The 15,457-nt window shown below is 42.3% G+C and overlaps 2 protein-coding genes across 3 annotated transcripts in view; one reads left to right on the top strand and one right to left on the bottom strand.

Annotated features, from left to right (window-relative positions):
• The window catches only part of lrrc61 (leucine rich repeat containing 61), a 31,302-nt gene extending 22,060 nt beyond the window's left edge, over positions 1 to 9,242 (bottom strand). The window contains exons 1-3 of one of the 2 annotated variants that reach the window (XR_011889612.1): positions 8,950 to 9,242; positions 8,622 to 8,717; positions 7,556 to 7,702 (exon numbers count right to left, since the gene is read on the bottom strand). Coding sequence is in view for 1 of the 2 variants with exons in the window: in XM_072282241.1 (XP_072138342.1) it covers positions 7,556 to 7,702; positions 8,622 to 8,717; positions 8,950 to 8,962 (256 nt within the window). In the remaining variant the exon portion in view is untranslated. The remainder of the gene's footprint in view (positions 1 to 7,555; positions 7,703 to 8,621; positions 8,718 to 8,949) is intronic. The other variant, XM_072282241.1, reaches the window with a different exon arrangement.
• Positions 9,019 to 15,457, top strand: part of cib2 (calcium and integrin binding family member 2) — a 112,479-nt gene continuing 106,040 nt past the window's right edge. Inside the window, exon 1 of the mRNA XM_072282243.1 lies at positions 9,019 to 9,273. The gene's annotated coding sequence lies outside the window, so the exon portion shown is untranslated. The remainder of the gene's footprint in view (positions 9,274 to 15,457) is intronic.

Genomic DNA, 15,457 nt, shown 5'->3' with positions numbered 1-15,457 from the left:
ATTAAGGTCAGTTGTTTTAAGCCGTTTATTTCCTTCACCGTGAATCCTTTGGACAGAACCAACAGGAAAGTCGTGTCTATGAAGAAATCCTTCTCTAGAGAAATCTCTCTCAATTGAGTGTATAAATCTGTTGGACTTTCAAATTTACCATTTTAAGAACTGTATTTTGACTTTACTGCTTTAGGAACTGTTTTCGCATTTATCGCTTTAAGAATCAGTACCGAGTGACGATTTGTTGAACAGTCACATAGCAGTTATCTTCCGGTTAAGGTTTTCGTTTGTTTTTTGTTGTTTATCCGTGTTTAATAAATGTTTGGTTGTTTTTATATAACCTGTCTCGTTTGATATTCATTGTTGCCGGTTAAGGCAGAGTATCTGAGCAGCCAGGGCATCAAGGGTTATGGTGAGAAGGTGGGGGAGTGGGACTAAATGGATCAGCTCATGATAAAAAGGCAGCGCAGACTCGATGGGCCGAATGGCCGACTTCTGCTCCTTTGTCTTATGGTCTTACATTTAATGTCAGAGAAATGTATACAATACACATCCTGAAATGCCTTTTCTTCGCAACCATCCACAAAAACAAAGGAGTGCCCCAAAGAATGAATGACAGTTAAATGTTAGAACCCCAGCTCCCCCCTCCCATGCACAAGCAGCAGCAAAGCAATGATCCCCCCTCCCCCACCAGCAAAAGAGCATCGGTGCCCCCCACTGAGCACTCAAGTGTCTGGGCACACAATCAGCTTGCTGCTTTTGATCTTCCATCTCCCACGACATACCGATTCCCTACAGAGACACCGACCACGAGTTCGCCCGCCTCCAGAGCCATGAAATCCCGGAACTCCGAAGGCGAGCTAATCTTCTAGGCCACGTCCTTGGTATATCGAATAACAGCCAGTTGTGAGTCCACGAGAGTGGGTTTCATTCCAGCAAAGAACCGAAGTCAGCGTGTAACTTCAGGTCAGGGTCTTCAAAAGAACCCGGAAAGGGAAAAATAGAGATATTAACAATAGAAATAGAGCTGTTTCCGAAGATGCAAGTGAAGGAGCCGCCATTAGGCGCCATTGTCTCCTTAGCTCCACCCACAAATGTTGATTAGTACTGAGGGTATGATGGTGTTGAACGCTGAGCTGTAATCAATAAACAGCAGCCTGATGTAGGTATTGCTGTTGTTCAGATCATCCAAGTGCAGAGCCAGTGCCACTGCACCTGATGTAAACCTATTGTGGTGATAGGTAAATTGCAGTAGGTCCAGGTCCTTGCTCAGGCAGGAGTTAATTCTGGCCATGACCAACCTCTCAGAGCACTCCTTCACAATAGATATGAGTGCAACTGGGTGATAGTCATTGAGGCAGCTTCCTAGGCACTTGAAGCCCTTTTGAAGCAGGTGGGAGTCTCCGAATGCAGCAGTGAGAGATTAAAGATATCCTTGAATGACCCCACCATTTGGTTGGCACATGTTTTCAGAGCCCTACCAGATACGTTATTAGGGCTGACACATTGCGAGGGTTCACCCTCCTGAAAGATGTTCTCACGTCGGTCTCCAAGACAGAGATCAGAGGGTCACCAAATGCTGCAGAGATTTGCACAGGTGTAGTTTTATTCTCCCTTCAAAGCATGCATAAACAGTGTTGTGCTCATCTGGGAGTGAAGCATCACAGCTGTTCATGATGTAGGTTTCACCTTGTAGGAAGTAATGGCCTGCAAATCCGGCCAGAGCTGATATGCATCTGATTCCGTCTCTAACTTCAATCAGAATTGTTTTTTTTGCCTTCTGTAGGTCATAACTGGACTTCTTGCTTAATTCTGGATCATCGGTCCCGAACATCAAGGATCTCGCCCTCAACAGACTGAAAACTTCCTGGTTCATCCACTGCTTTTGGTTTTGCTATGTTAGTTATGTTCCTAAAGGCACACGCTCATCCACACAGGCCTCGATGAAGTTGGTGACAACTGTGGCATATTCATTCAGATTCAAGGACAAATCCTTGAATACTGTCTGGTGCACCGACTCAAAGCAGTCTTATAAACGACCTTCCACTTCCCTTGACCACACCTTCATGGTCCTTACCATTGGTTCGAGACCACCAGGTACGTGAACCATCAGGTTCCTGAACCGGAGTGGATAACTTCTCTCATCACAACTCTGAATGGCTCCCCCAACCTACAGGCTCAAGGAATCTACAACTCATGTTCTCAGCATTATGATTTTTTTATTTGCACGATGGATCTTATTTTGCACACTAGTTGTTTGTCAGTCTTTCTTTATGTATGTTTTTCATAAATTCTATTGTATATCTTTATTTTCATGTAAATGCCTGCAAGAAAATGAACTTCAAGGAAGTACATGGTAACGTATACGTACTTTGATGATAAGTTTACTTTGACTTCGAAATTGCCATTGGAAAGTAGGTATTAAGATAGGCCTGATAATATGAGATTCAAGGGCAGAATTTGCTGAGGCTTTGATGGAAATTTTCAAATTTCTGAACACAACTGGAGGATAATGAATGTACCTTTTATTGAAAAAAAGACAGCAGGGAAAAGATAGGCAATTGCAGGCCAGCGAACTAACATCAGTAAAGTACTTAAAGGATATTGCAGCTATTTATAAATCAGAATGATTCAATTGATTAGAATATGACATATGTAAGTTAAACTTGCTGGTGTTAAAAAAGGAAGCATTAGAATGAGGATTCAGTAAGTCACATGATGTTTTAGCTACTAGTGCACAATGTATTCAGTCTGCATTTGTACTTGAAGTTATTGAAAGCAGTAAGAGAAGGCAAGTTCAAAATTAGTCTTCAAAGAATATTTTAGTGAGTCAATTAAGTGATCTCCCAGGATATAAATGAATCAGTTAGCATTACTGCTTTGAAACACAAACAAGATCTATTTTGGAAAATATTCTATGCATGTAATTTGAGGTGGAACAATGTTGAGTGGAGTTTAGTTTGGAAGGTAAAAATGGCTCTGCTCACTCAATGGCCTACTGTGGGCACGTGGCCAAGTGGTTAAGGCATTCGACTAGCGATCTGAAGGTCGTGAGTTTGAGTCCCAGCCGAGGCAGCGTGTTGTGTCCTTGAGCAAGGCACTTAATCACACAGTGCTCTGCGACGACACTGGTGCCAAGTTGTATCGGCCCTTGCCCTTCCCTTGGACAACATTGGTGTCGTGGAGAGGGGAGACTAGCAGCAAGGGCAACTGTCGGTCTTCCATACAACATTGCCCAGGCATGCGCCCTGGAGAGTGAAGACTTTACAGGCACAGATCCATGGTCTCGCAAGACTAACGGATGCCTTAACTGTACCTAATAAGGTGGGCACAGAGTGTATGTTCATGGTCTTCTGCTATTGTAGCCCATCCATGTCAAGGTTCAATGTATTCATAGATGCTTTTCTGAACACCACTAAAGAAGCACGAGTTACTGTCACCCTCCTGTCAGCTTGAACCAGTCTGACTATTCTCCTCTGACTTCTCTCATTAACATGGTGTTTTCATCTACAGAACTGTCTCTCACTGGATTTTCTTTTTGTTTTTCACACGATTCTCTGTAAACTCAAGACTGTTGTGCGTGGAAATCCCGTGAAATCAGCAGTTTCCGAGGTACTCAAACCAGCCCATCTGACAACAAGAATCATTCCATGGCCAAAGGCACTTAGATCACATTTCTTTGCTGTTCTTATGTTTGGTCTGAACAACAACGGAACCTCTTTGAACCATGTCTGCAAACTTTCATGCATTGAGTTACTGCCATGTAATTGGTTAGATATTTGCATTAACAAGCAGAAGTACAGGCGTACCTAATAAAGTGGCCACCGAGTGAAAGTGTAGATCCTGGGACTTAAATAAAAATACTGGACAAAACAACAAATGAGGAATCAAGTGTGAAAAGAAAGACAGAGTTAGTGTTTCAAACTGAATTCCCTTCACCAGAAAGTAGTCAGTGGCAGCGCCAGAGATTTTTTCTTGCTGGTGCTACGGAGGGGCAAAATGATTCAGTAATGGCGCTGAGGGATGCACTGTATGGTAATAGGTATTCGCAAGGCCAGACTTGTGGCGTTAAAAAGTTAGTTTCAAGCATTATGTGCCTACTATAAATGCCTCTGTTGATTCATAAGCAACAGCAATTGATAGATCTAATATAGAAGTGAACTGTTACAGTGTCAACGGCATTGGAGACAACCTGGGCTACATGGAGCATAAACAAAAAAAAAACAAACAGAGCATCCCAGCAACAGCGGAGAATGTGAATCACGCACCAATCCCGCAATCAGCATCAAATGTGTGCTTTTCAACTGAAAAACCCAACATAAACCTACTACCATTCGCATTACATAGACAGACAATGGCAAATGATACACCATTATTAAAGTCAAATAAGGCAAACAACAGATGCAAGGCTTTACCAGGAGTTGAACAACTGGTACTCTGACCATGCAGTACCTCAATTAATTTGGCTATTTAATTTAAACAAAAATCAAAAGAATCACCGCTTGGAAGTCTAAGCTAAACCAGTATGCTTAATAGCAGTAAACGTAATATTTTAGGATTTGCAGGTGTTACGTACCCTGTAACTGGGCTGCCAAACCAGCAGAAATGGACCACTTAGTTGGAGTCTGGATTACTGGAACTAAGAAAGTTTTATTAAAGAGATAAGCAGCACAGTACTCTAATCAAAAGGATATAGATGCAACAGTTTAGCAATGATAAAACATACATGTACACAGAACTAGGATAATAGGATCAATCAAGCTCTATCGCAGTCTAGGGGTAAATGATCAGTTTCAAGTGACGCAAAGTTCAGTTCAACTTAGTTCAATTCAGTTCGCAGTAATCGCTGTTGTGCTGTTGGGGCGGGGAGAACAGAGAGAGCGAAAGCGAATGAATATTCAAAACGGATTCCAAACAGACCTTCGATATTCCTCGCAGTTAGCTTTCGGGCGAGCCCTTTGTAATGTCTTCTGAGGTCACCGACTGTGACCCCTCCGTTCCAGATACGATCGTTCTTCTGTGGTGAAACCGGCACCCAGGCAAGGGCGGACACACACACCAGGTTCCCGCCCGACCGTATCTTTCCATCCTGTGTGTCTATGGCTGGTCCTGCGAACGGACCTCCAAAACTCCCACCAACTTGTGGGGGCACACAGCTTCCAGGGTCTCGTTACCTCATGGTGTCGTGTGTCTGTTGCCTTAGCGAACCTGTCCCTTTTTATCCCCCTGCTGGGGTATCGCCTGTCCATCAAACTTCAAACAGTTCAGGGTTCAAAGCCACCGGTCTCTGACAATACCCGGAACTGTGTCTCCTTTTCGTTAATCCCTCTCGTCTCTCATTAACATTTCTGAATGTTCCCCCATTGTCCTCTTATCGGCATCAATCTTCTGATAATTTGGTCTGTCGTCACACAGGAAACATAAGGACTATGGGGTATCCACCACAAAATAATAACAATACTCAGCATTAGTCTTAGCCCAAATTTTTAAAAAATCAACTGCACTCACCATTAATGTTTTCAGAGAAGCACAATCTGTCTGTTGTTGTGATCGTGGGCAACAGAGTTTAAAAAGAAGTTGTAAAGCAGCTGCACAGTTTCAAAAAACTCACCCACTTGTGGTACATTGTTCACAACATCCACTAAAACAAGGTTAAGTCTGTGAGCATGGCAGTGTATATATAATGCCTGTGGGACCTCTTTCCTGAACCTCTCTTGTACCCCGTTATTGCACCCAGACATCACTGCCGCCCCGTCATAACACTGACCCATACACGCGTTCTTATCAATAACACACTGGGCGAGTGTCTGTTCAATGCTTTTAAAAAGCGACTCTGCGTCCAACCCTTCTGCTAGAGTGAAGTGCAAGAATTCTTCAAGCACTGTTTCGTTATTCAAACACTGCACCACCACTGATATTTGCTCCTTTTTACTCAAGTCTTTACTTTCATCCACCATGATGGCAAAATATCCAGCCTCCTGGATTTCTGCACTTATTTGACGTCTGACCATATCTGCCATAATACCCATAATTTCATTTTGGATATCGTGATGGATTTTTTTTGCATTTCCAGGATTTCCCTCTTTTTCTTAGCTACAGTCTTATCAAACTTCCCAATTACACTGAGCAACTCAACAAAGTTTCCCCTATTGCCAGATCCATCATTCTCCCAGTGTCCTTGCTGGGCAATGCCTTGGCACGCAGTATAGCGCAGAGACTCAACCACTGCTCTCATATACTCACGATTTTCTTGGACAATCTTTGCATGTCCTTTGTCAAGCATATTTCCCAATCTTGAACCATCTTGTTTTCTCAATCTGAACTCGGCCCATGCCTCCATCGCAAACTTATGAGCTGCACTTACATGGTGGGTTTTGAAAGCTGTTGTAGCTTTCCACCAGTTGCGGTAACCAGTGACAGTGAAGGTAGACGCAGAATGGAACCCATGTCCTCCACACAGGAAATACCTGCATGCGAAGCAGAATGCAGCATCTTTTGTGATTGAATATTCCAGCCAGTCAAACCAGCCACGAATAAAACTCCTTTGCTGATTGCCAAACTGTTGTGAAGGGTACTTTTTCAATGCTGGCTGACGTCGCTAATAGTATTCCCACTCGCACTAAGAGCAGCTTCATTCACATTCTTTTCCGAATCCCGCTCTATTTCTTGTTCCTCTACTTCGCCCTCACACTCCTTCGATGAACTGCTGTCGTCCTCATCCCCACTTACTCCTTTCTGCATGTCACTTTCAATTAAGACAGGCTCAGGCTGAGACACCACTGATTCCTCTGGATGAGGTCGTTTTCTGACTAAAAATCGATCCATTTTTCACGCCTGCCAAACTAGTGCACGTGTCAGGCCCACGCTCGCTTGTAAAAGCACAACATTCGTGTGTGGCATCCGTTCGTCTCGCGAGACCATGGATCTGCGCCTGGATGTACTCCTGTGTGAGTGACGTCACCACCTTAAGTGATCTTAGATCAGCTTAACTGATCTGAGGACAGCAACGGCAAGACTTTGACAACGAATGAAGTGTAGAGTGGATCTGACAGAGTTTATAACTTTATTGCTGTGTGGGTGCTATGGTAATTGGGAACGCTGTTTCACTAGATCAACTGGAAAAACAAGCTGTATTCAAAACTATACAGAGGAAGCAAAGCAGATGTAGTTAATTTCTTGATGGTGCTATGGTGGGGCTATTGCAATTTCTGCTGGGGCTAAGCCCCACCTAGCACCACCTTAGCGCCGCCCCTGTAAGTAGTTATGAGAAGCTTCCAAGTGCATGTCATTGTAACATTGTATGTATGAATGAACAAGATAAGTTCTACTGGATAATCATTCTCAATGAAATATGAAAAGAGGTATTCATTATGAAAAAGTCACATTCTCATTTTTATGATACAAAAAATAGAAAATGTGGAAATCTGGAAATATTCAGAACCATATGAGGGAGAAATAGAGTCAACATTTTAAGGTTAATTACATTTTACTATGTCAACAGATGAAAGTTTGTTATATTTGTTTATAAAATCATTTTTAGTAATGGTCAAGATAGTTACTTTACCAATATTGGAGATTCTATTGGCTGACAAGTTGAGCACTGTTAGAAGTTTGAGTGATGCCAAGGGCTTGAGGTTTGAGATGTCATTTCTTGATAAGTCCAACCTCTCCAGATTTACACAATCTCCAATGCATCCAAGATTGCAGATGTCTAAAGCAAGCAACAACACAAATATTCCTTTACATAAATCTCCATTCTGTAATTTCCCTCGTTAAAAAAGACACTTGGGTTTACATCATATTTTGGATTTTACTTTCTAAAATTTGACATTGCCAACTAAAAGGATTGTCAGAAGTTTAGTATAAAATTCCCCTGCTCCAGTTATTTAATTATACTTAAAAGTACTTAAAGACAAAAGATGTTATGTTATATAATTGAAAGTTTTTGTTATTTAAATAAACTGATGACGCTCTTAATGGTTTGTTTTATCTTGTTTTTCAATTAGCTGCCACGAAACAGTAGATTATTTGGCCCAAAAGCCACTGTTCTAGGAACCCCGTGGGTCAAACAGCATCAGTGGAGGGAAAGGAATTGTCAGTTTTTTGGGACGAAATCCAGCATTAGGGCTCGAGCGGAGTTTGAATCTGAAACGTCAACAATTCCTGCTCAACCTGCTGAGTTCCTCCAGCTGATTGTTTAATAATAATCCATCTGTTTTGTCACAGCTAATTCGAATTTACAGCACAGCAGATTCCAGCAACTGCAGTCTCTTGTGTCTGAATTATTTGGCCGTTCGGCCTGTTTGGGATCCGAGCTGTGTGTGGCCATATTTGCCTGTAAATCGTGTCTGGCGACATGTTTGCGTGTCAAACGATAATCAATTTTTGTAAGAGCTGTTTGGAACGTTATTAACGGGTGATAAGGTGTAATAACAGCAACTCCTTCGATGGACTAACAACATACCAACACTACCCCAAAAGTAACTTTACAGCAAACCGGAATGGGACGTTTGAGTATGAGAGTGAGAGACAGAGAGATTCCGAGATAGAGAGAGAGAGAGAGAGATGGAGATGCACCTGCTTCTTTTTTAAAAAAAACTAGTTTCTCAGCCAACTATCATTGCACTCACCGATTTTCGTCAGCTTTAAGAACAAAATCGACTCCAGGTCAAACTCCCCAGTGATCGACTTGAGCAGCTCGGAAGTGATCTTGACACCTTCTTCCTCTGAAAATAATAAAATTAAGATCACAACTGAAGTCACAAGAGATTGTGGAAATCTTGAGCAACGCACAAATTGCCGGACGGACTCAGCAAGTCAGGCAGCATCTGTGGAAGAAGGGTCCTGTTGGAAGGACCTGCGGAGTTCCCGCAGAATTGTGAGTGTGTTGACCAACAGTTGGAGTGATTGCTGATCCCGTGGCGGGGTAGGAAACATCCGAGCCCTCTGCACACTCACCAGCTCCGACCATCCGCACCAACCCTGCTGTTGCTGGGTAGCTGCCGAAGCCTCCGGCCGCTCTCTCTCTTCCCTGCGCACTCTCCACCTTCCCACTGCCCCCGGCCGCCGTCTGTTAGCCTCGTCGCCACGGAGCCACATCAACCCAGCGCCTCGTCAACCCGTTCCCAAGCAACCGTTGCCATGATCGGAACCGCGTCGGCCGGAGCTTCCGTGTCGCAAAATGCGAGCTTCACGACGGAGCGCTGAGCTGCGGGCGAATGGCGGGAGGAGGTCGTTGGCTGGGGGAATCGCAGGTCCCGCGGCAGCGAACTGAGAAAATAGGTACCACGACAATAAACTAATGTTGCTTCAAGCTCTTTGACCTGTCAAACATTGTTGGACAAAGTTTAGAAAAATTGCCGGTCTCTCACCCCTCGCGTGTCTCCAACGAAAGTTCCAGAAATCCTTCAACTACAGTTAAGCAAAATTTGCTATGTAAATGTTAATAGCTTTAGTAATTAGATTTTTCTTACAGCCTCGTTAAATTCATTCTACAAGGTTGTTGTTATTTAAATTCTACCAAATTTGATTAGATTTCTGGTGATGAAGTGAATCAAAGATGTAAAAGAAAATCCTTTTTTTAAAAAAAATCAAAGTATAAACTACAAATGTTGGACATCTGAAGTAAACACAGAAAACACTGGAAACACAGACCTGAGTTGTTGAGTGTAGTTCCTCTCACAAACGCAGCATGACCCCGCTGTGTACTTACAACATTTTCTGATTTTATTTCTGTATTTTGTGTGGTTCCCAGAAGGGTGAACACTGCAATGTGCTGGAAGTGAATGACTTTTCTTGTCACTGCAGTGATGCAAGAAATATCCTCTTTGTCTATAGCAAGGTCCACGGTCAGCAGTGGGATAGGGCCATGTAATACACCCTGGTGGCTGTGCAAGGCTGAAAACATCATTTCTCAATGGACACTACCTCACTACGTTTTTATTTGTATTTTTGCACTACTTATTTAATGTAATTATATGGTATAAGTACTTACAGTATTACTGTAATTCACATTTCCCCCCAATTATTATGTATTGTATTATACTGCTGTCGCAAAGACAACAAATTTCACCGGATATGCCAGTGACATCAAACCTGATTCTGATTCTGAAATTCAGTAACACACAGCTAGACACTGCTGTTCATTCCTTCAGATTGAAACTTGTGGGGAGTATGCACTACTTCTCTACTTTTTTCAAAATAATTATTTTTTTTGCACTGATCTGAATTTAACTATTACACTTATTGTAATTCAGTGTTTTCCCTATATTTATCATTATTGCATTGTAATGCTGCCGCTAAACTAACACATTTCATGACGTAATGTGTTAGTTTAGCTAAACCTGATTCTGAAAGAAATTTCCAACCTTTTTCAGTGGCAATTCCAAACAGAGCATATATTGTAAAAATATATTCATTATTATAGTCATAATGTAATTTATTTAATGTTTGGATGTGTCTGATACAGTGAAATACCCAAGGTAAGACAAGAAACAAAGGAAGCATATTATCCTTGTAAGCGGAACAAGTGCTACACATGCCCTTACACTTCCTCCCTCACTACCATTCAGGGCCCCAGACAGTCCTTCCAGGTGAGGCGACACTTCACCTGTGAGTCGGCTGGGGTGATATACTGTGTCCGGTGTTCCCGATGTGGCCTTCTATATATTGGCGAGACCCGACGCAGACTGGGAGACCGCTTTGCTAAACACCTAAGCTCTGTCCGCCAGAGAAAGCAGGATCTCCCAGTGGCCACACATTTTAATTCCACATCCCATTCCCATTCTGACATGTCTATCCACGGCCTCCTCTACTGTAAAGATGAAGCCACACTCAGGTTGGAGGAACAACACCTTATATTCCGTCTGGGTAGCCTCCAACCTGATGGCATGAACATTGACTTCTCTAACTTCCGCTAATGCCCCACCTCCCCCTCGTACCCCATCCATTATTTATTTTTATACACACATTCTTTCTCTCACTCTGCTTTTTCTCCCTCTGTCCCTCTGACTATACCCCTTGCCCATCCTCTGGGTTTTCCCCCCCCTTTTTCCTCCTCCCTGGGCCTCCTGTCCCGTGATCCTCTCATATCTCCTTTGCCAATCACCTGTCCAACTCTTGGCTCCATCCCTCCCGCTCCCGTCTTCTCCTATCATTTCAGATCTCCCCCCCCCCCCCAACTTTCAAATCTGTTACTAATTCTTCCTTCAGTTAGTCCTGACGAAGGGTCTCGGCCTGAAATGTTGACTGTACCTCTTCCTAGAGATGCTGCCTGGCCTGCTGTGTTCACCAGCAACTTTGATGTGTGAAGCATATGATTTTCAACTTGTTACATCATTCAATTTCAACAAAGCTAATCTACCTTCTAATTCCATTTACTAAGCTTAATCGTGTGTCTTTTACTAACAATAAGCTGGGATCTTGCAATCAGTTTTGACATTTTCCATTAAGTCTGCCTCAACAGCCTTTTGGGGAGAAGTTATGGATTTTCACAAGCCTTTTGTTTGTGAACAGATATTTCCCTAAACAACTTAAGTCCCCTGTACAATCCTCAGACTGTGTTGGTCATTGATGCAGGCGACACATTTAGATTAGATTAGGTTATGAGGACACGCAGTCCTCTTTTATTGTCATTTAGTAATGCATGCACTAAGAAATGATACAATGTTTTTTCAGAATGATATCACAGAAACACAACAAAACAAAACTGAAAAACTGACAAAAACCTCATAATTATAACATATAGTTACAACAGTGCAAAGCAATTCCGTAATTTGATAAGAACAGACCATGGGCACGGTATGGTCTCAAAGTCACTCGAAAGTCCCATCATCTCACGCAGACGGTGAACCTCGAGCGCCACAAACTTGCTGATGCAGCATCCTGGAAGCATCTGACCACAGTCTGACTCCGAGTCCGTCCGAAAACTCCGAGCCTCCGACCAGCTCCCCGACACTGATGCACCGAGCACCATCTCTGCCGAGCGCTTCAACCCCGGCCCCGGCAACAGGCGGCTGCGGATTTGGGGCCTTCCCTCCGGAGATTCTCGATCGCACAGTAGCAGCGGCAGCGAAGCAGGCATTCCTGCTTCTTCATGTGTGTCTCTATCAAATCAGGATTGTGCACGGCATCCTACTTCACAGATACGATATCAATTCGGAGCTGCCACGCACGCTGCGTCGCGCCGCCATCTTCTCCTCCCTCCCTTTCACTGTATGTTTCAATATTTCAATTTACATTTGACAAATAAATAAAACTAATTTTATGCCTAGTTTTCTTTCCACTTAATCTTTTTTAATTATCTTGAACTAGGTATTTTGTTAACCCTTTATACTATTGGAAATAAATAAAAACTATTCAGCAGTGTCTCATTTTGACCTAGCGCTTCATGAGTTGGCATTTATTGTGGCTTGTCAAGTTTAAATATTAAACATCACATAAACATGCAGGAAATATATGGATCAAAGACAAAGACACAAACTTAAAGTTTTAGGAACAGCTTCCTCCCTTTTGCCATCAGACTTCTCAATGTTCAAAGTAAATTTATTATCAAAGTATATATATGTCACCATATACAACCCTGAGATTTATTTTCTAGCAGGCATACTCAGTAAATCCAGTAGCCATGATAGAATCAATGAAAGACCACACCAACCAGTGCGCAAAAGATAACAAACTGTGCAAATACAAAAATAAAGAAAACTCATTGGTGGTGAGGGCTTTATCCGTGATCGACTGGGCCGTATCCACTCATTCTTGTAGGGTTTTCCATTCAAGGGTATTGGTGTTTCTATACTCTGTGATGCAACTGGTCAATCTACTCTCCACCACACATCTATAGAAGTTTGTCAAAGTTTTAGATGTCATGCTGAATTTTCACAAACTTCTAAGGAGGTAGAGGCACCACCATGCCTTCTTCGTAATTGGACTTACATGCTGGGCCCAGCATGAAATGATGATACCGAGGAATTTAAAGTTGCTAATCCTTTCCACCTTCGATCCCCCAATAAGGACTGCCTCATGGACCACTAGTTTTCTCCTTCTGAAGTCAATAATCTGTCCTTGGTCTTGCTGACATTGAGTAAGAGGTTGTTGTGGCACCACTCAGCCAGATTTTTAATCACCCTCCTATATGCTGATTTGTCACCACCTTTTATTTGGCGTATGGTAGTGGTGCTGTCAGCAAACTTAAATATGATATTGGAACTGTGCTTAGCCTCACAGTCATAAATATAAAACGAATAGATCAGAGGGCTAAACACAGCCTTGTCTTGTACCTGTGCTGATGGAGATTGTGGAGGAGATGTTGTTGTCGATCTGAACTAACTGGGATCTATAAGTGAGAAAATCGAGGATCCAATTGCACAAGGGGGTATTGAGGCGAAGGTCTTGAAGCTTATTGATTAGTTTTGAGGGGATGATAGTTTTGAATGCTGAGCTGTACTGGATAAAGAATTCTAAACAGTTCATGAACACTTCCTCAATATTCTTCTTTTGCAATATTTATTATTGTAGCTTATAGTAATTTGTTCTGTTTACACTGTAATGCTGCCACAAAACAACACACTTCACAACTTCTGTCAGTGATAATAAACCTGATTCTGATTCTGAAGTCGAGTTGATTGTCATTTGCACAAATCCATGTATGCACAGGTACAATGAAAACCTCACTTGCAGCAGCGTCATAGGCACAGAGTATCAAATAAGCATCATTCACTAGAAAAAACATAAATTATACATATTTTTCTATGAGAAGTATGCAGTCAGGCAGGTTTATTTTAATTCATATCATAGTGGGTGCAGACATCATGAGCCGAAAAACCTATTCCTGTGCTGTACGGCTCTGTTCTATCATGTTTAAGGCAGCAGGGAGAAATATGTAACTAGCCAAATCAAAACAACGTCCAGCTTCCTGGCACTAAAAGGGAAGGAAGAGTAATTTTTCCTGTCAATACCACTGAATGAAGAACTACACTATGTGTTTTATTGCAGAATTGTTAGGAACAGAGGGGCACAGAGGTCAAAGAATCAGGAAAAATGAACGGAATAAATCAAAAGCTGTAGAAAGAGAAATGTCAAATCCTAATTATTTACTGCTATCTTCTTGGATCTAACTCTGCCCATTGATGAAAGCAATGTTGCTGATCTTGACTTTCAGAAATCATTTAATTTAGTCCTTCATGAAAAAGAACTATAGTTAAAATGAAAGTTCATGGGATTGAGAAGTTTATAAATTGAGCAGTGAGTTGTATAGGCAATGGGTAGAAGGTGATTCTTTTATGCTGAAATGTATCTGATGAGACAAACTAACAATCCTGAGATCTCTCCAACTCCTAATGGCCTATGGCAGTAACATGTTTACATTTTACATGAAAAGAAATCAATCAATGGCAGTCACACCCTGACCCAAGACCGTTTGTGCCTCAGGTAGGACTATGCCTTCAGTGAAATATACAGATAATGGTAGATGAAGCCCAGTTAACTTGCTTGGGTATGATTTACCCTGTCCTCGAAATCCATACATAAATTCAATAAAAGCAATGAGAAATTTCGGTGAAGCTGTCTTGCCCTTTGATTAGGCTCTATCAACTATAATAATCTTTCTAATAGAGTTAAGTGTTATGATTTGTTCAATCACACCGATTAATATCCCCTTGGGATATTTTATTAAAGGTTCATTAAAAATATAAGTTGTTATTGGAAGAATGTGTAACCTGTTACAACGCTGTAGTTAGGCAAATTGTGTGGATGTGAGGAAAATACAGAGAGGAGAAAGGATTAGAAGGTATTACGGAAGCTGAATTTTTGTGGGACCAGTTTTGTCCTGCCACTCACATACTCTCCACCAGGGGTCACTAGTCAGTAATCAGAAACACGCAGCATGCGGATGGAGACGAAATAGGCTGCAGATGCTGGAAATGGAGCGACGCACGATCAATGGCAGGAACTCCGTGGGTCAAGCAGCATCATTTGGGGGCGGGGGTAAAGGGAGATTCTGGTGTTCCAGCTTATCTCCCTCCAGCAACTGTCTCCAACCATCACACGACACTTCCCCCACCTCCCTCCATCATACTTCCTTTTTTATCTGCTTCCGTCTATCATTAACCTGCCTGTCTCCGAACTCTATCCAGCTCGCCGACCTGGCGCAACCTGCCTTTATTTCTACATTGCGTGTTAGCCTCACTCCCGCAGAACGTGTTTCAATTGTCATTTCCTCCAATCTTCTAATTCTGACCTCTTGCACGTCTCCAGTTGTCTTAATAGTTCTACCACTGGCAGCCTTGTCTTCAGCTATAGTTGCCCTAAGCTATAAAATTCTTTCTGAGAACCCCACAGCCTCGCTACCTTCATATCTCTCTTTGAGCATATTTTGGCCTAGAGATTCGGCATCATATTTTTGATTCCCGCCATCGGATACTACTTTACATTTAAAGTAGTGTTCGAATGCATCTTTCACGACCTCAGG

This window comes from Mobula birostris, chromosome 18 (genome assembly GCF_030028105.1).
Source record: "Mobula birostris isolate sMobBir1 chromosome 18, sMobBir1.hap1, whole genome shotgun sequence".
In the NCBI taxonomy this organism is placed as follows: Eukaryota; Metazoa; Chordata; class Chondrichthyes; order Myliobatiformes; family Myliobatidae; genus Mobula; species Mobula birostris.
This window is presented reverse-complemented; position numbering and strand designations above follow the sequence as displayed.